The sequence below is a fragment of the Crotalus tigris genome, unplaced genomic scaffold (genome assembly GCF_016545835.1).
Source record: "Crotalus tigris isolate CLP2741 ecotype Arizona unplaced genomic scaffold, ASM1654583v1 scf7180000017771.5222438, whole genome shotgun sequence".
In the NCBI taxonomy this organism is placed as follows: Eukaryota; Metazoa; Chordata; class Lepidosauria; order Squamata; family Viperidae; genus Crotalus; species Crotalus tigris.
Genome location: NW_024096622.1, coordinates 4973971 through 4998223, shown reverse-complemented (window position 1 = coordinate 4998223; position 24253 = coordinate 4973971). Strand labels below are relative to the sequence as shown.

The 24253-nt window shown below is 51.8% G+C and overlaps 4 protein-coding genes across 14 annotated transcripts; 1 reads left to right on the top strand and 3 right to left on the bottom strand.

The window, feature by feature from the left end:
* Positions 1–259: 259 nt before the first annotated feature.
* MPZL3 (myelin protein zero like 3) lies at positions 260–4765 on the bottom strand. 2 transcript variants are annotated; one of them, XM_039341796.1, is made up of 6 exons: positions 4606–4765; positions 4188–4354; positions 3805–4015; positions 3347–3512; positions 3046–3100; positions 819–990 (listed from the first exon to the last, which is right to left on the bottom strand). In XM_039341796.1, exons 1-6 carry the CDS (start codon positions 4655–4657, stop codon positions 964–966), a joined length of 678 nt encoding a protein of 225 aa, XP_039197730.1. In that variant the 5' UTR covers positions 4658–4765; the 3' UTR covers positions 819–963. The 2 variants fall into 2 exon arrangements, with proteins under 2 accessions (XP_039197728.1, XP_039197730.1); XM_039341794.1 differs by lacking the exon at positions 3046–3100 and having other exon boundaries at positions 260–990.
* Positions 4766–5884: 1119 nt separating this feature from the next.
* Positions 5885–11245, bottom strand: MPZL2 (myelin protein zero like 2). Of its 2 annotated transcripts, XM_039341792.1 has the most exons (6): positions 9370–10673; positions 8724–8890; positions 7920–8130; positions 7710–7845; positions 7009–7086; positions 5885–6771 (listed from the first exon to the last, which is right to left on the bottom strand). In XM_039341792.1, the coding sequence occupies exons 1-5, from the start codon at positions 9425–9427 to the stop codon at positions 7044–7046; spliced, it is 615 nt and encodes a 204-aa protein (XP_039197726.1). In that variant the 5' UTR covers positions 9428–10673; the 3' UTR covers positions 5885–6771; positions 7009–7043. The 2 variants fall into 2 exon arrangements, with proteins under 2 accessions (XP_039197726.1, XP_039197725.1); XM_039341791.1 differs by lacking the exons at positions 5885–6771; positions 7009–7086 and adding an exon at positions 7093–7365 and having other exon boundaries at positions 9370–11245.
* On the top strand, positions 8902–16725 carry CD3E (CD3e molecule). Its single transcript, XM_039341793.1, has 7 exons — positions 8902–9354; positions 12222–12764; positions 13916–13942; positions 14539–14751; positions 14950–15105; positions 15395–15441; positions 16115–16725. The coding sequence occupies exons 2-7, from the start codon at positions 12713–12715 to the stop codon at positions 16169–16171; spliced, it is 552 nt and encodes a 183-aa protein (XP_039197727.1). The 5' UTR covers positions 8902–9354; positions 12222–12712; the 3' UTR covers positions 16172–16725.
* A 651-nt stretch (positions 16726–17376) lies between these two features.
* LOC120307251 (T-cell surface glycoprotein CD3 gamma chain-like) lies at positions 17377–24198 on the bottom strand. Of its 9 annotated transcripts, none has more exons than XM_039341787.1 (7): positions 24077–24198; positions 23030–23151; positions 22091–22126; positions 21050–21253; positions 20096–20227; positions 19859–19902; positions 17377–17865 (listed from the first exon to the last, which is right to left on the bottom strand). In XM_039341787.1, the coding sequence occupies exons 2-7, from the start codon at positions 23082–23084 to the stop codon at positions 17800–17802; spliced, it is 537 nt and encodes a 178-aa protein (XP_039197721.1). In that variant the 5' UTR covers positions 23085–23151; positions 24077–24198; the 3' UTR covers positions 17377–17799. The 9 variants fall into 9 exon arrangements, with proteins under 9 accessions (XP_039197721.1, XP_039197720.1, XP_039197718.1 ...); XM_039341786.1 differs by having other exon boundaries at positions 23820–24104; XM_039341784.1 differs by having other exon boundaries at positions 23863–24104.
* Between the last annotated feature and the right edge of the window lie 55 nt (positions 24199–24253).

Here is a 24253-nt window from a genome sequence, read left to right as displayed (position 1 = left end):
ACACTGGGAAGACTGTTGCTTTCCTTCACTATCTGCAAGGATTTGTGGCATTTGACTGGCAGCAGGATCATGGTCCTTCATCCTTCTGGGCTGAAAGATTGTTCAATCTTCAGCAGCACCCACAGCAGTCCAGTTAGGCACTGTCCAAAACCAAATGCAGGGAAGGCAGGCATATACTTTCCCCAATTCCTCCCCTACTCCCCCCCCTCCCAATTAATGGTAGACCAGTTCTGGTCAAACCAAAACGACAAAGAATAGATGGAGTTGGCACAAGGCATTTATTGGATAAAGAAGAAAGGGTTTTCTGCAAAGGAAAGCTGACCAAGAAAGAAAAGAAAGGGAGGGGGGAATCTGCAGGTGAAGACCCTAAGGCCAACATTCCCAACTATGAGAATTGGGGACAGTTTGAACATTGAGCTTCAGCTGCCTTCATGCCCACTTCCACATTAAGGCCACAATACTCAGCTTAACAAGACCAGCTGGAGACAGAAGAGGCTTGGCCCTCTTTCCACAGGAGGCTCAGTTCCAGAAAGATACAGAGGGGCCTTGCAGCCACTGTAGATATGTGCTTGTATCCACCAATGGCCACACTGAAGTGGCCGACATTTACTGAAGAGCTCTATCCTGTGTCTCTACATTAGCCTCCATCCTTTCCACTTTCTCTTCTGGCTGTGAGCTCAAATTACATGGGTGGTTTCTCAGGACAGAAAAATCCTAGAGAGGAACTGGGGCTGTACTCACATTTCATGAGCCAGAAGCTCAGGAAGCAGAAGCCCAAGAGCCTGGCTGCCACTGCCCCCTCTTCCAAGCCTATTCACAGGTCAAGAGAAAGCCAAGAAAAGAGAAAATATCAAATCAGGATTATTCCTAGAATGGAATAAAATCTGGCCATTCACTGGAGACTTCCTGAGCTGGATCTCGGTGATGGCACTGCAAAAGGGACTCCTGCTCCCTCCGCCAGTGTCAGTACGGTTCCTCCTCATCGGTGTCCTGAACAGGAGGCAAGGAATAGCAGTCAAGAAGGGAGCCGAGACGACCCAGGTGCCCTTCACTCAGCTCAGCCATTTGGGCCACAAGTGCTGCTGGCTCAGGCCCAAGAGGTTGTCTCGGGGAAAAAGATCCCAGCAAGAAAACCACCCCTCTCCCCCAAATAATGTGAGCAACTTCCAGGTCTCCCCTACCAGCATTCAGTTTACACAGGCACAACAAACCCAAGCAATGGCAGGTGGGCTCACCCCTCTTGCCAGCAATCGGCATGATGCCCAAGATTTGATGGGCAAGAAATGCCGCTCGAACTAAGACCCATTAAGAGTTCAGCCCTGTTTTACATCACTGGAAGTGGCAGCTGTGACTCTTCCTGACACTGGCAAATCTCAGGGTGAAGCTTCACATAAGGAAGTTGTCTTTTATTGTTCTGAATCTGAGGGATGCCGCTCACTGATTACAGGTAGTCCTCTACTCATAGCAGTTCATTTAGTGACCATTCAAAGTTACAATGGCACTGAAAAAAGTGACTTATGACCATTTTTCTCACTTATGATCATTGCAACCTCCCTCTGGTCACACGATCAAAATTCGGATGCTTGGCAACCAGTTCCTATTTAGGACAGTCATTGATCCCCTTTTGCAACTTTCTGACCAACAAAGTCAATGGGGAAGGCGGGTTCACTTAACAACCATGTCACTAGCTTAACTGCAGTGATTCACTGGAACAGCTATGGCAAGGAAGGTCGTAAAATGGGGCAAAATTCATTTAACAAATGTCTTGCTTAGCAACAGAAATTAAATCTACCCCATCAGGTCTGGCAGGTCCCATCTGGAAGGAGAGCCTTCTCTGCTGTGGCCCCCGCCCCATGCAGTGCCCTCCCCCTCCCCAGCTGTGACTAGCTCTCTGGGGGGGGGCTCCCCCACAAGGGATCCGGCCTATTGGCAGCATCACATTCTGATGCATTCCCTCATGATCTCGCTCTTATTTATATTTAAGTGGCCTTTATGAAATATTTCAACTGTTGGTTTTATAGTACGGGAACTAGATAGAGTTAACTTGTGTGATAAAGGCAGCTATATGCATTTGATTGATTAATAAATGATTAAAAAAAATCTTCTATGCTTATAGTCTTCACTTAATCCCCTAACTGGCAACTCTGCAACTAAACAAACACATGGCTAAATAGATTGGGATTGTGCTTTCTGACAAGACTAGTAGGTTTCCCATTTTCTGCTTTGTTTGCCCCCTTTGGAATGCTCTTTTACCAGTGCAAGGGCACTGGTGGCCCAGGGCTGGGAGCCACAGGTGTGGTGCATAGTTTAGGGCATTCTTTTGAAATTTCGTCCCCTCCGCTCTGTGGAGGGGAGGGAAAAAAACAAGCAATTTCTATAAGGAATCTCTTCTTCTCTGACCCCTTCCCTCTGCCAATTGGATTTCATTGCTTTCAATGTGTAGAAGAGCAAATAGCTTACTCTCTTGTAATCCCATCCTCTCCAAACCACAAGGAAGAGGGGGGAAAAACCAGAGTTTACACACAGGTTGTGTATGGAACACAATGGAAGTCACATGACAGAGATTCTGTGAAGGTCATTGATGATCATAAATTGAGTGTAAAGTTATTTTTTCAGCACCATCACAACTTCGAACAGTTGCTGAATGAGCAGTTGGTAAAGGAGGATTATGTATGATCCGAAGTTACAATATCTGCTGGGAGATGAAGAACTTTTCTCTGTAGACATTTTCTATATTGCCAATAAATTCACTATCTCCAGCAGGTCTCCCAACTACAGAGCCTTGTTGCATCTCCTATAACCTCCTACTTATTCTGTTTGAGACACCCTTTTGAGCTCAGCAATCCTCCAGGGCATTCTGAGGGCAGTCTAAGCACTCGGCAATGAGCAGCCATCAGTGTCTGCTGGTTCTCAGTGGGGAAGAATGAGAGAGATGCAAGCAAGGATAAGGCTGAACTTCTGCTGCCTCCCCAGTGAGATAATGCAGGAATTAGTGCCTCCATAACATATGCAAAAGATTTCTCTCTTAATTGCCTTCTGGCTTACCAGGCACTGCAAACAACAGCTAACCAGCCGCTCTCTACAGCCACTTTGCTCAGGTCTATGGAAAAAGGGCAGAGAAGAAACTAGCCCAACAACCAGCCCAATCATTTGCCTCTCTGCTCCCACCACCTTTGAGTATCAGCCTCTCCTTCCTAGCTGCAGCTTGCCCTGCGGGCTAGCAGAGGGAGGGTCATTTTTAACTCCCTTTAAGAGGCATAGGGGGGCATCCCAGCCCCTCTTCAAAACCTCCTTCTCCTCTGCCAATCCTCCCTTCCTACCCCTCCCCCTTCCCCATCATTCTTACTCTTCAGAGACTTCAATGGAAGACTTCTTGTAACCAGGCTGTCTCCTAGCTTTCATCAGCCCAGATTTCTGATTCATCCGGACCAGCAGTAGAATCACCACAATGCCAGAGGGAAGAAAGACCAGGATGGAAAACAGTCCCGATGAGGTCAGCTGGAAGGAGGCACCTTTGGAAACAGAGCAGGATGGGGCAGGCGGAGCAAAACTCCCTCCAGCCATCTACATGAGTCTACAAGTTTCCCCCAGGTCCACCCCCAGCACAAACGCCAATGTTAGGGATTAGCACAGTCCCCTCTGCTACCCAAGGCACCCCAGAGTGGAAGACATTCGGCAGGGCAGACAGAAGGACCACTACCTCGAGCCAAGAGGAGCAGGATTCCAGGAAGCAGCTGGCAGTGGCAACCCAGGGCCTGCAGGACAGCCCCCCTCCTGTCCTGGGCACTGGAGTCTCTGCCTTACCTCTCTGAGTGACTGTGAGCAGGGTTTGGGGAATGTTGTGCTGCACATCAGGGGGGTTCTTCACAGAACAGGTGAATGTCCCATTATCCTCCAGGGTTGGGTTCCAAATCATAATTGAAGCATCCTGCTTGGCCACATCACCAGCCCAAGAAACTCTATCCCGGAAGCTGCCTCTCTTGGCTGGGTAGGCATTGGATTGGTAGTGGAAGACCTGGGAGAGGGAGGGGAGGGTGAACCATCCCAGACCAGAAGACCCAACAGCAGCCAGTTCCCCCAGAGAGACGGGGCCACCAGGCTATAGGCCTCCTTTCATCTGCCGTCGCGCGGCACGGCACCACTTCAGGGCCATCAGAGCACCGGAAGCGGGGACCTCCGCAGCTCACCGGCTCCAAGTTGCCCCCTGCAAGAGGCCGATAGGTCCAGTCGACGGTGAGCTTCTCTGTGACCGGAGCGGAGGATTTGAACCAGCACTTCAGGGTCACCGGCTCACCCACAAACGCGCGAACCTGGGCAGCGGCCTGGATCTCTAGCAGGTGGACTCTGGCAGCCGCTGCAAGCACAGCCGCAGCGCAGCTCAGTCGCCCGGTCGCAGCGGCCCCCGGCCCGGCGGGAGGAGGGCGGTTTCCGCCCCCCTTCCGCCGCCTGTCTGGCCCGGGAGCCCGTCGGGCCGGAATGCAGACCGCCGCGGCGGGGCTTCTGGGGCCCGTCCCGGGAGCGCCCGACGCCTCCTTCCCGGGCCCGCCGCCCTCCTGGCCGAGGCCTCCGCCCCGCCGACCCCCGCCGCGGGGCAGCCCCGCTCACCCAAGAGGAGCAGCGCGGCCGCTCCGATGGGCTTCCTCCGCGCCAGCCCCATCTTTCCGGGACCGGTCGCACCTGCCCGTTCGGCGGGCCGGCCGGCGAAGCCGGAAGAGGCGGGCCCTGCTCCGCGGCGCTCTGCCAGCGCTAGGAAGAGGGCCGTCCCGTGTTTCCCCCGCCGTGCTGCTCTTCGGAAGCAGGGGTGCTCGCCCCCCCGGGGAAGGTTTGGGGGCCACCGGCAGATCTAGAGGGACCTGGGCAGGAAGTGGAAAGGGAGCAGGGCCCCCTGTGGGGGAGGCGAGAACTCCGGCACCGGTCAAGGCGCTTTTGCCGCTTTTCGATGTCCTTCAGGGGCGAAGTTGAATTTAATAAAAGAGGCCGGCGGGGGGGGGGCCTGCCCTGATGCCCGGAAGCTTCCAGAGAGTAATTGCTGGACCAATAGCAGCATTCCGAATCCGTCTTTGCGGATTAAAGATGGTATCCGATGCAAGAAATAAAAATATGGCAAATCCCGAAGGACAGTCTTAGTCTGTATTGTGTATTTGGGCACCAGCAGTTCACCCACCCCAAGGACTCGCTAGACCTGAACCGAATAGCTCCTATTAATGCAACAGCCCAGTCCAGCCACGACTTCCCAAGTAATCACCTCACATCCCCTGACCAAGAAAAGGAGAATTTTAGAACAGGAACTGGTCTGTGCAAAAATGTGTGATATGATTTCATCAGGAGGTGAAATTATATTGTCAGTATGACACTAGCAGCCACATGTGCAAAAGAGGCCCCAATGGCCATTTTTGGTCCTCCATCAAGATTGGTCTGCAGCAAAGGATTTCTGCAAGGTGGAGCAGGCTGTGTTTGGCCAGAGCGCCCTTCCCAGCCCAAGCTGCTCCAGCTGCCATCCCAGGGCCTTGAATGCACCCACTTAGATCTTCTCCGGAGGCCATCATGATCATTCTGCAGGTCTCTTAGGGCTTTGGGCAGCATTGTCGAGCCCTCCCTCCCTCCCTCCCTCCCTCTCTCCCAGCCCAAGTCCAGACACTGCTGGAGACTCTACACTACTTCCCTGTGATCTGCCCCCCCCCCTGCTCTTAGCTGCCCCTCTCCCCAAGGCCATCTATGTCTCCCTTTGCTCCTCCTGGGCCTCTGGGCAACGACTTCTTTTTGTGCTCCCTTGCAGGATTGTGCTTTGCAGTATCCACACTTCTAGGGCCCCCTGACTTTAAAGATTGTGCAATTGATCTGGATGGGTGCCATACTACATTCCATTAAGCTAGATGACAGTCACTTTTAAACACAGGCAATTGTACCTTTATTATAAAATATTCCATTTGCATACAAAATTTAACAAGACTTTAAATAAATTAGTGTATGAAAGAGTGTCACCTAAGGATATGAAAGGTGGCCCAGAAAAAACCCAGCGGACAATCCTCTAATATCTGAAGCTGATGAGTTTTAGAGGTAGTTGTTGGTAGCGTTGCTGCAGTGCTGTTGCATAAAAGAGGATCAGTGGTCAGAGATTTTTATTTTATTGTCCAGGGCTCTTAAATCCTTCTGAAGGAGAAAGCAAACTCTAGTTTTAAGGAAGAGATTTGTGCTGCCAGCCTGGGCTGGGGGATTGCAAAGGAGACAGAATTGCATCCAGCAGGAACAGCCCCATGGCTGGTTCCTCACTCCCTTTCAGAAATCCTCTGCCTGCACAGACTCAGGCTACTCCAGGCCCAGGCAAGCCACAGAAATGGGCTTGGTCCTGCTTGAAGAAGAGGCCCTTTTCTAAGTAGTTGGGGGTTCCCCCTTAGCCATTTGCCTGGCCTTTGGTCCAGGAAAGAAAGCAGAACAGTGGGCAAAGTGGTTCCCCGTTGCCCTCCCCTCAAGCTTGGTCTGGCTGGTCTGTCTTGACCAGACCGTTTTCTGCTGGCACCAACTAGGTGACCAGTGGCCCTGAGGTCTTCAGTCACTGCGTCAAAGGCAATCTGTACTCAAGGTGGGCAGGGGAGGGCTGCTGCTTCAGGCATATGGAGAAGACTGGTTAGGCAGATCTTTGGTGTCATGAGGGCAGTAGGTGAAGTTTTGGCTCCTGCAGGCCCTCTACGTGCAGGAGGTCTCCTTCAAGGCCAGGAGCACAAGTGCCTTTGCCATCTCAGCTCCAGCGGGCCACAGCATCCATGGGTGGATCTGGGAGAGAAAAGCACACAAGGAGTAATTGTGGGTGCGGTTCCTAGTGGAGATGCTGGGCCAGGCCTCCAACTGTGAGGAAGCTTGAGGCTAGACTGGCAGGTGTGGCAGTAGCCCCTCCATCCCTGGTCTCTCTTGGAGAAAGGGGAAAGTTCAGCCTCCCACCTTGGTCCTGGAGTAGCTGGTAACAGCTCCTGCCCAGTGCCAGTCAAGCCCCTCCAGCCCCAGCGTCCTTACCAAGACCGATGGGTCCCTCATCCCCACAAAGGGATCTACTTTTCCTCTCTGCCTTCCTTCAGCTTCAGTTGCTCTGACCTATTTGGGAAGAAAGGAAGGGCAGCAACTACAGGGCAGGAGGCAGAAAAGCGACTGCTTCATGAGATGGAGCAGGAGGCAGGGGGGGGGGGAGATGGGGCAGGAGAGCTGGGTAAGCCACCACTGGCTTGGGTTGCATTCAGGGGTGTTGGTAGGAGGGTGCTCTGGCTCCTTATTCCTGGTGAGGGGCTGCAAAATCACTGCTGAGTCCAGCCACATCTGCCTTTTACCACCAAGCCTTCCAGGGGAGGCAAGGAGGTCTTTTTTCTTGGGTTCCAGCTGCAGGAAGCAGAGGGAGAAGGTGCCATGCCTTGAATATTTGAATCAGATTTTGAACTGTACATGTAAAGCACCCACAGAGTTAATCTATAATTAGCTGTTTCTCTCCTGTATGTAGGGAGAGGCAATTAAAAGGAATCTCCTATGTACAGTCTGATTAGCCCACTTCAGTCTCTTGGGCAGCCTCAACTGGAGCTTGCAGGGCTCTCCATGGCTTCTGGATACTGATGGGTGAATTCAGACCATGCCAACTCCTCACTGAAGCCCCATTTCCACCCACCCGCACAGGTCCTCTACCACAAAAGACTGCCACCCATAACACTAGTCCCTCCCTGCCAACTCACCTCCCCATCTCCCTTGTCTTGTCTTGCTGCATCCTCCGCCAATGACGCCAGATCACCACAATCACCACAAGGATGAACATTGCAGCACAGGAAATGCCAATGGTGAGGACCAAAATATGCACCTCTGAGAAGCTCACTATCCAGAGACAAGAGAGGCTGGTGAGGAAGAGAAACACAAGCACAGCGACCCCAGCCACCCAGCCCACTCACTTTTCAGCACAACACTCAGCTGGATCTCGCCAATGACACCATCCACATCAGGTGGGTTCTTCACATGGCACTGGAAAGTCCCGTTGTCCTTGGGGCTCACATTGTGGAGCATAACCGAAGCATCGTTTTTGTGTACATTGCCATCCCAGGTGAGTCTGCCTAGGAAGCGGCCTGATTTGGAGGGGTAAGCCCAGTGATTGTAGTAGAGCACCTGAGCACAGCCAAGAGAGCACCAGCAGTGGTGTTAGGTGGCTCCTGGTCTTTGGTTAGCAGCACATCCTGCACCTTAGTCCTGGGAACTTCTCAGATCATTTCTCTCACTGCTTTGTGAAAGGACTCTGGTGAGCTACGGGGAAGGTAAGGAGCCTGCCCAAAGGCCATGGCACAGAACTTGCTGCAGAGAAGGGAAGATGCCCACCAGCCAGGAAAAGGCCCTCAACTGGGGAAGCTGCCCCAGAGCTTCTCTGGAAGAGAGCCATCCAGGCCAGCCTGCAGGGAGTGCATGCCTTTTCCATGCCTTTTCTCTCGGGGCAGTTGTCTCTGCTTGAGTGGACAGGCAGGAGAGACGGGGCCAAGGCTCCAGCAAATGGGCCCTGAATTCCTTCAGAGCTGGGAGGGGAGGCCCTGCCTGATCCAACTTCTCCCTCCCCCTTGGCCCAGGGAAGCACAGGCCACTCTGCCAAAGGCTTCCAGAGGAGTGAGAGGAACACAGTCTTTACGCCACAGGCGCCTAGAGCCAAGCCCCCAGCCCACCCGCTGACCCTTCGCAGCCTCTCTGCCCCACCGTACTGCAATGGGACTGACCGACACCAGGGGTTCCTTCAGCTCCGACTGGAAGTACCAGGAAACCGTCAGCTTCGGCCCCACCGGCACTGGACTGCGGAAGGTGCACTTCAAGCGCACGTCGGTCCCGTTCAACACTTCCAGGGTGCCAGGGGTGAATATTTCCACAGCTGCCACCGGCTCGAGCGCTGCAGAAAAAAGCAGAAGGAGGATGCCGTTGCAGGGCCTGAAGGCACCTGGGAGGAGGAAGGGCAGAGCGCCGCCGCTTCCTGGAGGTGGGCGCTGCCCAATTTGCGCGGAGTGATCCAGGGCGAATTCCGCAGAGGGGAAGGGAGCTGCTGAACAGGTCGCTGTCCCGACGTGCAGGAACTCGTCTGCCGGGTGACGCCGCCACCGCCCAGTGCAGCGCTCAGCTGGGGGTGCCTGCCCTGGGCTCTACGCAGGAGCGAGGCCCGGCGTGGCGGCGGGGTTCGCAACCGCTGTAGGGGCCGGCCTAGAGGCGGCGACTCCGGAGGAGCCAAGCCCGCGCCTTTTGCCTTCGACGGGGTCGGGGTCAGGGTCCAGAATCAGGGTCCGGAAGGAAATGGCCCAGCCGGTGCTCCACCGCTGCTCTCCCCAGCGAGCCCGTGCCTTCCATCACCTCCCCGGGCGGGTAAGCTTATCTTACCGAGCAGAAAGAAGCCCCAGGCCGCGAGTCCCGCGAGCCGCGATGCCGGAAGGGCCATGAGCTCCTGCCTCTGCGGGATCCTGCCAGCTGCTCCGCCCAAATGCCTCCCAAACCTGGAATGAGCCAGGCGCGTCCCGCACGGATTGGGAACCTCCCACGGGCCGCCCCAGGAAGGCTTCGCCCCGCCCGGCCCCGCGCCGCCGCCTCCTTCTTCGAGGCGAGCGGTGCTGCCCGCGACCGATCGGCTTCTCTCTAGCGCGGTCGTTCTGTAGATCCCGCTGCGCCGGACTGAGGCGGAGACGTCCTCTCCTAGAAGCCGTGCCCGGCGCTGTCCCGGGATTTGCGGAAAGCCCTAGAATTGTCAGGGACAATCGAAATAAAAGGAGATTCTTGCCAGCATAGCCACCACCCGCAAACGGTAGAGCCAAGCCTGGCCCAGGACACCATCAACAGCCTCCGCAGGGAAGGGGGACCCACCCCGGTACCTCCACCTAGCCTGGGGTGAGGGGGCTGGAGGGAGCCACCATCCCTTAAGTCTTTTTGCCAGAATTAACTGAATTAACCGGGGGATTAACTGCCCAAGAGCCACCATTCTACTCTCCCCCTTCCATGTCCATTCCCCACCATCCAATCAGAGCTGAAGCAACTTCTTGGATGAGAAGTGAAATGTCTTGAAATAAGAACAAGAAAATTCAGTTGCCTCTTGAAAAAGCACCTTTGGAACAACCAGGACCTGGATGACTGAGAATCTCCATCGATGTGATAATGTAATGCTATTCATTGTTTTGGGCCAGTCTACCTTATCAAGAAAGAGGAGAAGAAGGGCAGCAGAGGAGACCGCCTCCTCCCACCCTTGGAAGCCCAGGAGGGAGCCCAACATAGCAGACCCAAAGGGCAGTCCTGGGGACCAGTCCCTGAGCCTGCAGATCCAGCTGGCCGGGTGCACCCCTTGCAGCATCAGGGCTCAGCTGCAGCCTATTATTCCTTTCCACAGAAAAATAACATTGATTGGTTTATACTTTTGTTAATTTTTTACTGTCACAGTCCCAATGGACACTTGACACAGAGCAACATAAAACACAGAATAAAAATAACAAAGCAAGAGTGTACAATTCAAAATATCAACTGTTGTAGAAAATTATTGAAGGAGCACAACACTAGGGAGAAGAAAAGTGTTTATTGCAAGGATGGTTGTCTGCCTCACAAGAAAGAGGGGCCCCAAACTAGGCGAAAGCCAAGATTTGTGTATAGGGCTACAAGGCAGGAAGGGATCTGATTGGCTGGCCATTTGGGGCCACCTGGGTGAGTCCTTATTCTGGAATGTAGGTGGTTGCTTTGGCCATAATCCAGATAGAATAACTCCACGGAATGGTAATATGCAGAATATTTATTGATCAGGAATTCTAAACATTAACTCACAGTTATTGTAGATTCATCTGTCACATGTTTCATATTCCGTCCATTCACGCAGGTAAAAAGAGAATAATTTTCCTCCATCTTCATAAAGATCACATGCTGCTCTGGTTACATTTTCCCCATTCTACAGAGCTCCCAGCCTCCTGGCTAGGATTCATGGAGAGATAATAAACTGGGACATACACAGAATGTCCAGACACAAGACCCTCCCAGTGGCCAATTAGAACACAGATATATAACCATGTAACAACTAAAACTACATTTCCCAGAAGGCCATCTCTTAAGGAGACAGCTTTTAACCCTTAAATGCTATTTGCTCTACACACAGCTCTCAACTCCTAAGCTAGCTATATACTGGACCAGCACAGTCCTGTCCTTAGGCAAAAGGGGCCTTTGGGAAGCCACTCATGGAGGAGAAGGTTGGGGTTCTTCACCTGGTTGGTTTAAGTCCAGTTTGTGGAGGGCCTTGGGAGGTGTCAGTTTGAGTCTGAAGGGATTGGGCAAAGAGAGGATCTGGGTCCCAAGAGAGGATGGTGTGGGAAAAGGATGCCACCTCCATTTTGTTTGTTAGGTTTGTTTTCAGTACTATACCACTGGCACCTCCAAGTGGCAATCTAAAGATTAAATTATCTCTTAAACAGCTCCCTCCCTTTCCTCACCCCATTTTCCTAAGAAGCAGCTGTGGTAACTGGTGATGCTAGGGGAGCTATCTGCACATGCTCAGAAGGCTCTCTGAAGAGGAGCTTAAGCTTGGCCAGTATTTGATGCCATCATGATGAGTTCAGGCCGACGACAGTCCAAAACGCAGCTGAGGGGGTGCTTAAGCCAAGGCCTGGCAGAGTTAGCCTGTGCCTGCTTGCCATAGGGCATCTCTGTCACACCTGCTGTAGTGGCAACTGCAGTAGAGGGGTGGACTTTGGTTAGGGAGGGGTTGCAGCTCTGCCCACCCAGGAGCACAAGCTCCCTTCTTCTCTGCAGAGGATGGGCAGGCTGGCCGGCCTCTGAGAGCTACTCTGGGACTATGCCAAGACGATCCCCAGGCTGCCATTTGCAAGGCTGGCTTGCTGTAGACCTCTTTTCCCATCTTGGGGCAGTGCCCCCTTCAGCTGGGCTGGGCAGGGCACAGGTGGGATCTGGGTGGAGAGGAGGAGGGATGGCACTTGGCTCTGGATCCCAGACCCAGCCGAACCTTGGTTGCTTCAGGGCCATGCAATCACCTGGCACAGGGACGGCATTCTGCAGGGCCCTTTCAAAGGGCTCCACAGTCTGGCATTTGGCAGGTGGGTGAATCCCCAGAGGTTCCATGAGGATGTAGGAAATGGGGAGGATCTATACCGCTGATGACCACAGGAACTCAAACTCAAATATCAACCATTCCTTGGCAGCCAGCCATTGGGAAGGAGTTTGCCTTCTCTTTCTTCCACCATGAATTTTAGATTATGGTCCAGCCTCCTCCCTTGGATTGACTGCTGAGCCCCCACCGAAGCACCAGCTGGGCCAATCTGCTCCAATTCCCAGCTGGGCCTCCAGTGGACCAGAGGCTGTTTCCTGCCAAGACATCCGGCTGTAAATAAGGTCTGGAGTGTGTGGGGGGGAGTGAAGAGATAGATGGGGTGTGTGAGTGCCTTTTAAGCCCCGCAGCCTGTGACTGCTTCTTCCATACTGAGTCCCCAATTGAAATCTCCTGTAGGGGGTGCAGCTGAGTGGCCCCGGCTCCACCCGTGCCTTCACTCGGCCTCGGTGGCTTGCTCCTCCTGCTTTGCTGAAGCTGCCATTTCCTGGCAGGGCTGGGGCCACAGAGGGTTTCTTTCTCTTTCTTTACCAATTGCTCATCTCTGTTCTTGGAGCCCTCCTGAAAGGAGACACGCAGCAGGTTCGCTGGGGAGACCCCTCGAAGCACCCACGGGAAGCAGCAGAGGGCAGGAAGATGCCTCTGGGGCTCCATTTGGGTGCCTTGGTGCTGCTCCTGTTCCACACAGGTGAGTGCTGCCTCTCCACAGAGAGCTGGACTGGGGCCCCATCAGGGCTTCTGCTTGATCCAGCAATCAGTCCATCTGGCTTCTGGCCCTGCGGGTCAAGGTCCCCTGGGACCTTGTGAAGGGAGGCAGCTGCTGCAGTTGTTAAACAAATCATGCAATTATTAAGCAAATGCAGTTTCCCCCACTGACTTGTTGAAACTCTCTGGGAAAGTTTCAAATGGCGATCATGTGACTGTGAGGATGCTGTGAGGGGTCATAAGTGTGAGGACTGGTTGTAAATCACTTTTTTCAGCCAGCCTTGTCATAACATCAAACAGTTGTTAAACAAATGGTTGTAACTCACAGACTACCTGAAATCTCAGGGTGGTGCTTGGGGAAGATTCCAAGGGTTTGATATAAGGAAGGTAGCTGGGGGGGATTGGGGGGGTCTGCTGTGTGCTAGATTAGGCTGAGTTGTGGAGGAGAAGGCCCGGGGATCAGGGTTGAAATGCTTGAGTGGGAAGAGGGCCTCTCTCTTTCCAGCTAAGGGGTCCCTTTCCTCAGAAGAGCTCTGGTGAACAAATCACAGGAAGGGAAGCAAACATCCCACTGAGGAGGAGGAGGAGGAGGTGCCAGTATGGATGGGGAGAAAACACAGGATGGTCTCTAGCTACATTATGGAGCTGAATCGGGAAATTGAGTCTCCTCTTCAAAAAAAAAGGTCCACAGATCTTCTTTTAAACAGGGATTTGGCATAGGATCCATCTGACCTGCAAAGGAAACTTCTGGAAGATTACATGATGTAAACATGAGGGGCCTTGTGATTGCTCTGTTTTGGGCGCAAGGCAAGAAAATCAACACCTACATGTTTTCCGCTGCCTTTTTCTGGGTATGGCTGCAGTAGTGACCACAAGGAGCTGTGTGATTCCTCCAGAAAGCTTTTCAGAATATTTGCCACAAGTTTCTGATTTGGGGGCTGATTGGATGGAGCAGCCCCTCTGTTTCAGGGGCTCTGGGGAGAGCAACCTGATCCACTACCTTGTTCTCCAGCTTTGCTCAGGCTTCATAAAAGAAATGGTTTTTAAGGTGCTGAAGGGGGCAGCTTTATTCTGGACACAATGGCGGTTACGTGCTGGTGAGCAAGTCTTCACCATTTTTTTTTCTTTTCACAGCCAGCCTTGTGGAGAGAGAGATTGAAGGTAAGGGAGGGGCCTTTAGGACTTTGGGTTATTGCTGCAAACAAGTAAAAAAGGAAGCCCTTGTCCATGCAACCATCAGGAACTGACCCTGGTACCTTTGCCCCCAACAAACTGCAGTGCATTTAAATGGGTTGGCTTGTGACTGTTGGCTGAAAAGAGGAGGCATCTTTGCCACCAGAACTAAGAAAATGGGAGGTTCCAATCAGGCCTGGCTTCTCTCCCAGCTCCTCCAGGGATGTGGGGGGGGGGGGTGTCACTGTTTTGAATGAAAATGGGTGCTGTTAGAACATGTGGCATAGCCATTATGTTCCACATCTCTGCCTCTGAAGAAACTAGAGTTAATGACAATCCAAGAAAGCATTTGGAGATGGTTGTAGAGTAAGAATAGCAGCATGTGTTGAAAGGTAATCTAAGTTATAATTTAAAACTGTCAAATGTTCCCTGGGGGGGGGGGATGAAGCTGTGAGGCGCTGCCTCATATTGTCTCCCAGAAGGCAAAAAAGCAGCCCCACTGCTGTCCCCATGAGATCCTGCAGGATTATCCACTAGTGTTTGTGCCCAGAGCTGCCAGGCACATTCTCTCTGACTTGCCATAGAAATCAGGGTGGAAATCTCTTTGGGGAACGTGAGTCTCAACTGCCCAGGAGAGAAATCCCAGTGGTGGGAGGCCAATTCCAGTCCAAGAAACAGCAGCACCCTGGTCTTCTCCGACTCAGACCATCTGTTTGAGATTGAAAGGGGAAAAGAACTTTTCTGTGGACAAAAGAGTCAGAATGGCAAATCGTGGAAGATTTTTCTGAAGATCAAAGGTCAGTCGTGGCTACAGTATGATGGGGCCTCTCTGCCCTTGATGGGGGGGCTAGGAGAATGCTTTGCAATCTGAGCTGCCTGGTGGCCAGTCCCAGCCCACATCTCTAGTGCCAGGCAGCCAGAGCGGAGAAAAATCTTCCTCCAAAACCAGGCTGGCTGAGCTCCCTTTTCAGTTAAGGCTTCTGGGTTTCCTGCAGGGTGCAAGGACTGTGTGGAGCTGAGCTTTGGCCTCGGGGCCAGCATCATCGTGGCTGACCTCCTGTTCACCTTGGGAGTCCTGCTCCTGGTCTATTTCTGCAGCAAGAAGCAGCAGGCCCTCTTCAGGACAGGTGCCCCACGACGACGGCTACAAGGCAAGTGCCTCTGTCTTTTCTCCCCCCCTCCCCAGTGCAGGCCAGATTTTAAGCATTGTGCTTTGCAGTTTGAAGGAGCCTGAGGGGGGTGAGGGGTGGGCTGCCCTCAGTTAAGTCCTCTGGTGCTCCCCCCTCCACTTCTGCCTTGGAGAGGGGCTCTAAGGAGGCTGACAGCCACAAACGGAACAGATGATTTGGCAAGGCCAGGTGATCAGGGAGGCTCAGTCCATCAAGCAGCGAAGTGAGAACTGCAGAGGCAATAAGCTTTGCCCTTCACTTTTTGCTCCAGGACAGCAAGCAGACCACCCCCCGCCTGTCCCAAATCCAGATTATGAGGTAAGCCCTGAACTGAACATAAGGGGGGAGGGGGGAGTTCACATTGGGCAGCATCTCAAGTATTGGAGATCGGGCCAGAGCTGTGGAAATAGGCACACAGAGAGTGGCCAGGGCGCACAGCCCCTCCTCCTTCTCTGCTAAGGTCTGTTTTCTGAAGTGATTTAGTCAATTTCATCAGTTTTGGCTTTTACAAAGGGAACAGTGACTTTTCCCTTACTTTGGTACTGGCAGGGTAGAGCAAAAATTCAGCTGGGAGATTTAGTTCACAGATGATTTGAGTGAATCTCTGAATCAATTTGCCTTTCTGAATTAATTTCTAAAAGCCAGATTGGGAGCTACAATGTGAATTTTTTTACTAATCAGTTTAAAAAATGTAATTGATTCAGAATGTCAAACCAAACTGTCATTCCAGCTATATGCAACACATCTGCGTTATCTTCCAAATAAAAAAGGAACTTAACATGGCTTTAAAGCCAGAGTTTCCTGATATGTATTACATAAACAATGGCGAAAACAATCAAAAGCTTTTGAGAAAGAAGAGCATCAGAATCAAGAGTCTGCATCACATGCAGCCAAGGGAAGTCCTCATTCTGCTGATGCCCATCTTAACACACACAGCCAGTGTCCTAGAAAATAAGACCAGGTTTGCCAAAAACATGTTCTGTCCCTACAGCCGATCCGGAAGGGCCAACGGGAGGTGTATGCTGGCCTGGAGCCTCAGGCTTTCTGAGATGCAACCTTGCTTGCCATGGCAAGATGCCAGATGCTCCGGGTGGCAATGAGAGTCCCCAGAAGTGCCTGCCACTTCCTTCTCCTGCTTGCACTAATCGCTGACCTTCCTGGTGGGGGTACTCCCTGTTTGCACTGAGTTTTGCAGCTAGAAAATCTGGTGGCCTGGAGAGCCCCACCCCGGATGGAACAAAGAGCTGCGGGATGCCCAGGGGGCTTCTCAGACTGCAGGACACCAAAGGGCACCATAGAAGCCTCTTCCCTCATGTGGGGTCACTCAGCCACAGCACTGCTGCTCTGAGTGCATGCAAACCCCATGGCTCATGTCCCATTCCCTGGGCAGGATGTGCTGCTCTGGCTGGGGGTGCCCAGGGACCACTTGTGGCCAGGCCTCCCTTAGAGCGCCTGAGGTGGCATGTCTGGTTGGTCGATTTGTGCTTCAGGAGCCCTGAGCCCACTTGCTCTGGCAGAGAATCCCATTGTGAAAAGGCCTGCTTTTACATTTGTTTTGATTGTGCTCGCAAAGAATCCTAGTAAAGCTCTGTTCCATTCACCCCAGAGACTCCTGTGTAATTCTTCTGATACCTGGAAACAGGCTTGAAGGGAGACCTTGGAGAAGGAGGGGGCAGAGAGAAAAGAGGAGGCGCTGGGATGAGTAGCCACAGACATTAAAGCCCAGATCTTCTCTGCTTTCCCACCCACCAGCAGTGCTCCAGTAGGAGGGGAGGCAAAACCAGGGTGGTAGGAGAGAAGTAAAAGTCAGGTGGCACCACCATAGCCCTAGGACTGGCACCAAGCTTGGCCCAGCCAGAGGACTTGTTCTTCCCTTCCTGCTTTGAGAACCAGCTGAATGAACCCATTGCTGATGGTTACAGAGAGTATCACTGAGGCTTCAGCTGCAGAAAAAGGCCCATCAGCACAAAATCTGGCAGTTGCAGTGAGGGAGGGAAATCTGGGGCCCCACATAGAAACAGCCACCCCCAGTGGATGCGCTCGTTCCACAGGATGTGGTCAAAAGCAAACACAGCTGTATTTCAAGAAAGGCACAAACCACCACAAACCCTGTGCAAAAGCTACACTGTGCTGCCCTATCAATCACCACCCAGTGGTAGCTACACACTTGCGTAAATGGCTGACACCATGACATTTGCACTCTCACTTCACTGCAGCTCCTTGAGTCAAATATACACCATGTTAGAGAGGAAGTTGTAAGCAACATCTTTTATTGGGGGAGAGGCAGAATGCATAGGGGAGCAACAGCAGGGACCCAGTTTCAGCTGCAAAGGGGAAAATGGAAGATTAACTGGCCTATTTGCATTGCTGAGAAAAGACATTCTTGATTCCAATTGGCCACCACATTCCCAGCACTGCATTTCATCAAACAAGTTTAAAGCAGGCTCCTCTCCACCACCACCCCAGCCCACACTCTTTAGTTTAACAAACAGAAAATGGAATCCAGCAGCTCCGACAGCTCCAGCAGACTTTGTTGGCTCTCACAGGCTTGAGGCCCTGGAGTAGAAGGCAGGCACAGATGGAGGGCCCCACAATTTCCCACATCAGCTGATGTAATGGACGTCCCTCAGGGATTGAGCCCAGGAAGGAGAACCTGAATGTGGCCGGAGAACGGCTTCATCGGCGGCGAGGCTTGGCGATGCCAATGTGGCTATAAGGCCTGTCATTGTGCTCCTGGAGAGGCTGGAAGGAAGAACATCCACCCTTAGGACCTGTGTGGGCAGACCACACTTCTATCACCTTGGGGCCAAGAGCCAGCAGTGGGTGAGGACGAGCCATTGGCTCTGGGGAAATTTGGCCTGGTCAGGTAGGCAGGACATTGCTCTGCCACTTTCCCACATGACTCCTTCCCTTGCAGTTCGGAGGGGCCATTCAGCTGCCCCACACAGCAGCCTGCTTCCTCTGGCATGGCTGCTCTCTCTCTCCCTGTTGGCAGGGAGGCCATGTGGTTATGTGCCAGGATTTCTGGAAGGGAAATCAGTGCCATGGCCCCAGGATGGCCAACTGCATCCCTAGAATGCATTTCACTCTTAGGCAGACTGGTTAACCATAGATTCTTTAACATCACTGTCATCACACCATGCTGGACCTCAAGTAAAATCCAGAGTTTGCCCAGCAGGCAAAGCCAAGCTGTGACTGGAATTTGTGGTTCAGGATGTCACTAAACAACTTAATAGGTCTGGAAGAGGATGGGTTTGGCGGAGTCTGCTTTCCTTGGGGCAGCCTTCCCTGCCAGGGGACCCTTCGTGGAACTGGGATTCTGGAGATGACTGACAGGTTTGTAGACCCTTTGTCAAAACCATCCCATCAGAGACTATGACAGCAGCTAGTTCCTTTCAACAAGTGGGCACAGGCATGCCTCATCTGTACTGTGCTGAAATATATACAGATGGCTGTACTGTGCTGAAATATATACAGATGGCTTAATAGTCACACAATCTTCTAGTACAGGGCTTTTCAACCAGTGGTACGGGTACCACCTGTGGTACATTGGCACCTGGCAGGTGGTACGCGACCATCCTAGAAAAGTGGTAGCGGGGGAGGGGAATGAGCTGAACCGGTGGCAGCACCACACAAGTCTGAGCGAGAGATGGCTGGAGCTGCAGGGCTCAGTGGAAGAGCCAGGATCAGTGCCAGGCTCCAGCTGCAGCTCGGCGCTGATCCTGGTGCTTCTGCTGAGCCCTGAAGAAGCACCAATCAGCTGGAAAGCAGCACTGATCCTGGTGCTTCTGCTGAGCCCAGAAGAAGCGCCGATCAGCTGGAATGTTGCAGCATCTCCAGGGTCTTGTGATTTACATTCCGATGCTTGGCAACTGATTCATATTTATGACGGTCACAGTGTCCCAGGGTCATGTGAAGTAACCAAAACCTGATGCAACCACCCAGCAGACAGGGGGAATAAAAAACAAACACCCCCACCCCACCCCTGCTGCCAATCCTCAACAGAAATGCTCACAACAATGAAAACCTCGAACAGGAGGAAGAGCGCTGCTGTGCGGGCAGGCAGGTGTCTTGCTCGGCTGTGGCTTGGGGGCCAATTTTTTCAGTGCCATTGTAACTTCAAACAGTCACTAAGCAAACTGTTGTAAGTCGAGGACTACCTGTACTTTATCACCTTTTTCCTTTTTTGGGGGGGGGGTCATCAAGTTTTTGACACCTTGCCAGGCGACTGGTAGTACTCGGATATTGCCATATCCTAAAAGTGGTACAATGGGTGAAAAGGTTGAAAAGCCCTGTTCTAGTAGGTCTCCCACTTTCTGTGGGATGAACTGGTCAGTCTCTGATCTGACACCAGACCTGGCATTACCCCAAAACCACCAGGGAACTCTTTTGCTCCTGTTCCTGGGCTCAAAGTTGCCCCCTTGGAGAAAGGGCATAGCCAGGAACAATTTTCTTTGAGAAACAACTGAACTATACTGATGAGGAAATTTATTTCTCATGCATTACACAGGAAAACTGCTCAGAAACATTTGCGTCACATTCAGCAACTGTTTTGTTAATGCCAAGGCTTGCTAATTCTACATTGTTTCTTCCTCTCATTTTAACTCTTCGCCATCATATCCTCTTTGAAGACAACAACCCCTGCACACAATGAAGTGCACAGAAGATGCAACTCAGCTCCCCCTCGAAGGGGGAGAACAGAAAGGAAAAGCCAAAAGGAAGTGGAAGCTCTCACCTGGTACAGCTGGTCGTTGGCCAACAGGCACTGCTTATCAGAAGCTGCAGGGTCAAAATAGGAAGACTGAGTCCACAGGGAAAAAAAACAAGAGCCTAAGAAAGCAGCAGGTGGGGGGGGGGAATCTCTGAGGCGGGCAAGAAACAAGGGGTGGGGGACGCCGGAGCTGTAAGATGGTCCCTCCTTCTGGCCCTTTCAAGGAAGCTGTCCAGCTGCCCTTTGTTGCTACCTCCTCACCTTGGGTTGGCCGGCCCCGCTCTTCCACAGCTATGTGGTACACAGCAATAGCCAGAAAGATAGTGGCGAGGAGGCTGGCTGCTGAAATCCCCAGAATCATAGTGAAGTCCAGATGGATGCAGTTTTGGCACACTGTAGTGAAAGAAAATGTTGAAAATACATTCTGCACTCCCCCGCATATTCACGTGAAGTCCACGCAGGCCTCACTCGAGCAGAGCATGTGTTCTTTTATGGCAGAACTGCCACAAGAAAACAGCCCTCATTCATCTGAAGCCAGGGGAAGCCACTGCCAGTTCCTTGGGCAAAGAGGACTCTTCCAGAGAAAGGGAGACCCAGCTGCAGTCCCTGGTCTGCCCATCCCAGGCTTTTACAAGGCTTGGCAGAAAGATTACCTGTGTCCTAGGAAACAGCAGCCTGGTAAGAGAGGCCCAGAAATGTTGCACGTGAGCAGAATGGAGCATTTCATTTCCAGAAACATTTTAGCACAGGGACATTGAATATAAGTCATAGAAGTGGTGATTTGACAGTTTGCCTTAAGAAAAAATACCACTTTTTTCTAATATCAAAGAATGGACAAGCAACATTTTGAGGGAAAAGCTTGATTCCATAGGAAGAGGACTAACTTCATTTAATCAGCTAAGGAGCAAACTCTTTGAGACCTTACCAAACAAACAAAGCTCCTTTTGAAGTAAGGAGGCAAACAGTTGCTAATTTACTAGGCTGAGGATCAACTGTCCAGATTCTTTTGTATACTGTATGTTGGTCAATCAAGCTGCCCCCATTCTACTTGTTTTGCTCAAGAGTGGATAGAGAAGGGAGCTAAGATGTTCCTTTCACCTGGACCGTTCCAGCTTCAAAGGGCAGGCTTGTTTCAAAAAACCCTGGTGTCTGCCTCGCTGAAACTGGACAACTGGCAATGTTGTTAAATAAGGGTAAGAAAGAAGGCTTACGCACTCCGGATGAAAACTTGCACGGATCTGCTTTTCCCATTTTGGATGATACACTTATAGATGCCTCTGGGGTCATCCATCACAGCCAAAGCCAACTCCTTCCCTTGGTAGGTTAGAGCCATCCTGTCTTTTATCCAGTGTGTCTTATTATCGCCCCCTTCACATATCAGGGAGACATTTTTTCCTTTCTGCTCTATGGTGATGAACTCTGCAAAACAAATGGGGTGAGGTGGGGCAGAGGTCCCACAGGCAAAGCTTCACCCATACCTCCAGGGGTTCAGGGACCAAACAAATTAGCTAACAAGTATTTAGCAAGACATATGGCCACTTATGCTCTTCAGGCAACTGGTATTCCTTTGGCAAAAGTATCATGGCTTAATCATTGGTTAGGGGAAATGAGCCTTTGTGCTTATTCCTAATTCTGGGCCAGCAGTTGCTGCTGAGCAAGGGCACTCTTTGCATTTTGGCCCTGAAGAGATCTGTTTCTGTTTTCTCTATCCAGCTCCTAGGCATCAGCACAATGGGGGTGGGAAGGGGGGTTTGCAACTGCTTCTCTCCCACACTGCCTGTCCATCTTGCTTGTCCCGGGGAACTTGCCTTCCTCCTGTAACATGTTTGCTTAGCAGATAGTCCTGGTGAAACTATTGAGACTTCCTCCCAAATCTACCTTGGCAGCTGTGAAGTGCTTAAAGTCCTTTGCCTTCCCATCCAGGAATGACTCCTGATGAGCTTCTAGCCAGTCAGAAAAATCTTTTTCTTTCCAATATTCTTTCTGAAACAAGCTTTTTCCAAACACTCAGGATCTGGAAAATTCAGAAGCCATCCCCAATTAAAAGAGCGCCAAAATTTAAGCACACCAAGAGTCACTGACTGGGTTTGTGTGTCACAGTCTACATGCATTGTGCAAACCCAGCCAATTATGGTATAATCCGTAAAGCATGGCCACACAACCTATGGCTAGACCTAGACATATAAATCCATCCTATCTGAACTCCTTCTGAGCTGCTTCCCTAGTTTTCTTTTAGGGAACCTGGATAAATCATACCATTTCCTGATGCTGCATTTCCACTTATGCTGATGCCTGAAAGAAAATAATTTCATGTTGAGAAATATAGAGCAAATTAAACAGGGACCAAGAATCGCCAATAATACCACACACCAGTCTTCTATTCAGTTGTCCAAGCAACATCAAACAGTGGAATGTATGGTATGCAGAAGCAGTGAAAAGACTAAACATCATGCCAAATGGCACCCAGGAAGGGAATGAAGAGGGAAAAGCAAACGCAAATGGAGGACTGTTCAGCTTTTGGGCGAAAGGGTGACATTGACTTGAGAAAGGGAACATTTCTGTGACTTCCTAATTTCAGAAAGAGCCAGCTAAGGAGAATCATTATTGAGGTTTTTAATATAAGGCAAAGTCTAAGGAAAATGGACAGAGAAAAGTTTTTTCTCCCAAAATGCTAGAGGTTCAGGACAGGCACATAACAATATTTCCTCACCTACCATATGTGAGGGAGATGGGACACCCTCACAGATATCTTGGCCCTGGAATCTGGCAGCCACCCAGAGGCAACATTTCCATCATTACCTCTTCAATGGGCTGAATTTACATTTGCATTCAGCCTTTCCTCCAAAAGCTTGCAACATAAATGTCCCATTCCTCATTTATGAGGTTGGTGAGACAGAGGGAAGTGGCTGGCTGCACCTGATCAGCCTGACTGCCTCAAGCCCCAAGTCAGATGTGGAGAGGAGGTGGGTCTGCTGCTTTCAGATGGGGGGGGGGAGTGAGTAGATGCATTGAATCAGAAACACAGCTGAGTGTAACACAAGGTAATGAACTGGCACTCTGGTCCTCATGCCTTTTCACCAAGAATGTCCCCCTCTTTCTTTTTTTGCAGCCTGCCTACCTCTCCCCCCTCCATTCCCAGCCCTGAGTCTACAAGCTACCATCCTTTCAAACTGCCTGCCTTGGATTTAGTCCTACCTTGGAAGAACAGGGCAAGGACAGCTGCACACAGCAACTGTTCCTGGCCTCCCATACTTGTTGATGGAGGAGCCAGATATGTCGTTCCCCGTTCGTCAGCACAGGCAGCGGGTGACAGTCTTCTGCCAAGTTAAAAAAAAATGACTGGGCAAGAAGATATAGGGAAGATTTTTGCAGGCAGTCTGCAACAGGAAGTCTGTGGGTGGGGGTTCTACCATTCTGTGTGTGCGCATTTACGCATAAGGAAATGAAAGGACGGAAGAGATGCCACAGGGAAACCACTCTGCTGAAAAAATGAAGCTGACTTCCTTCTCCCTTTGCAGAACTGAATGGCAAATAGAGCCCCCTGCCCCAGCAGCAGTTCTCCACTAAGGCACCCCACGAACAAGCCATGGGGGGGGGACTCCTCCCTTTTGGCCAAGCCTGTTGGGCAGGACAGTTAGACCCAACCCAAACCGGCAACTCCGCCCAGCTGGGCCACTCTTCAGCTACTGCTGTGCACCACAGGTCAGCCTCCAACTATCGATCTAGACCAGGGGTCTTCAAACTTGGCCCCTTTATGACTTGTGGACTTCAACTCCCAGAATTCCTCAGCCATGCACGCTGGCTGAGGAATTCTGGGAGTTGAAGTCATAAAAGGACCAAGTTTGAAGACCCCTGATGTAGACCAGCGAGTTTAAGATCTGTGGACTTCGACTCCCAGAGTCCCCCAGCCTGCCATACTGGCCGAAGAATTCTGGGAGCTAAAGTCCATACATGTTAGTTACTAAGGTCAGCCGTATCGTCTGACCGTAAAGCTCGAGCTGGAAGAGCCACCCCGAGCTCCGGCCGACCTCCAAAATGGAGCCTCTCGACCGGGGCGCCGGGAAACCTTTTATTTGAGACCCCATCTGGGATCTGCGCCCGGGGAAAGCAGGAGCCGGCGGGATCCCTCGTGTCCCCAGAATATTCCGCACGCCTCGGCGACCCTCTCGGAGCCGTCCTCGGGCAGGTGCCCGGAGAGGCCTGGCGGGAGGCAGCGTCTTTCTCGCTGCTGCATCACGCTACCGGCTGGCACTCCAGTCACTGTCCCGGCCGCAGGGGCGGAGAAGCGGCTCCCCCACCCTCGCTCTACGTGACGCAGGCGCCGGCAGCTCCCTCTAGCCGCGGTGCGGCTCTATGGTCGCTCGCTCTGTCGCCACGGCGCGCTTCCGGCGCCTTCTGATGACGTTGTTGCGGCCTGCG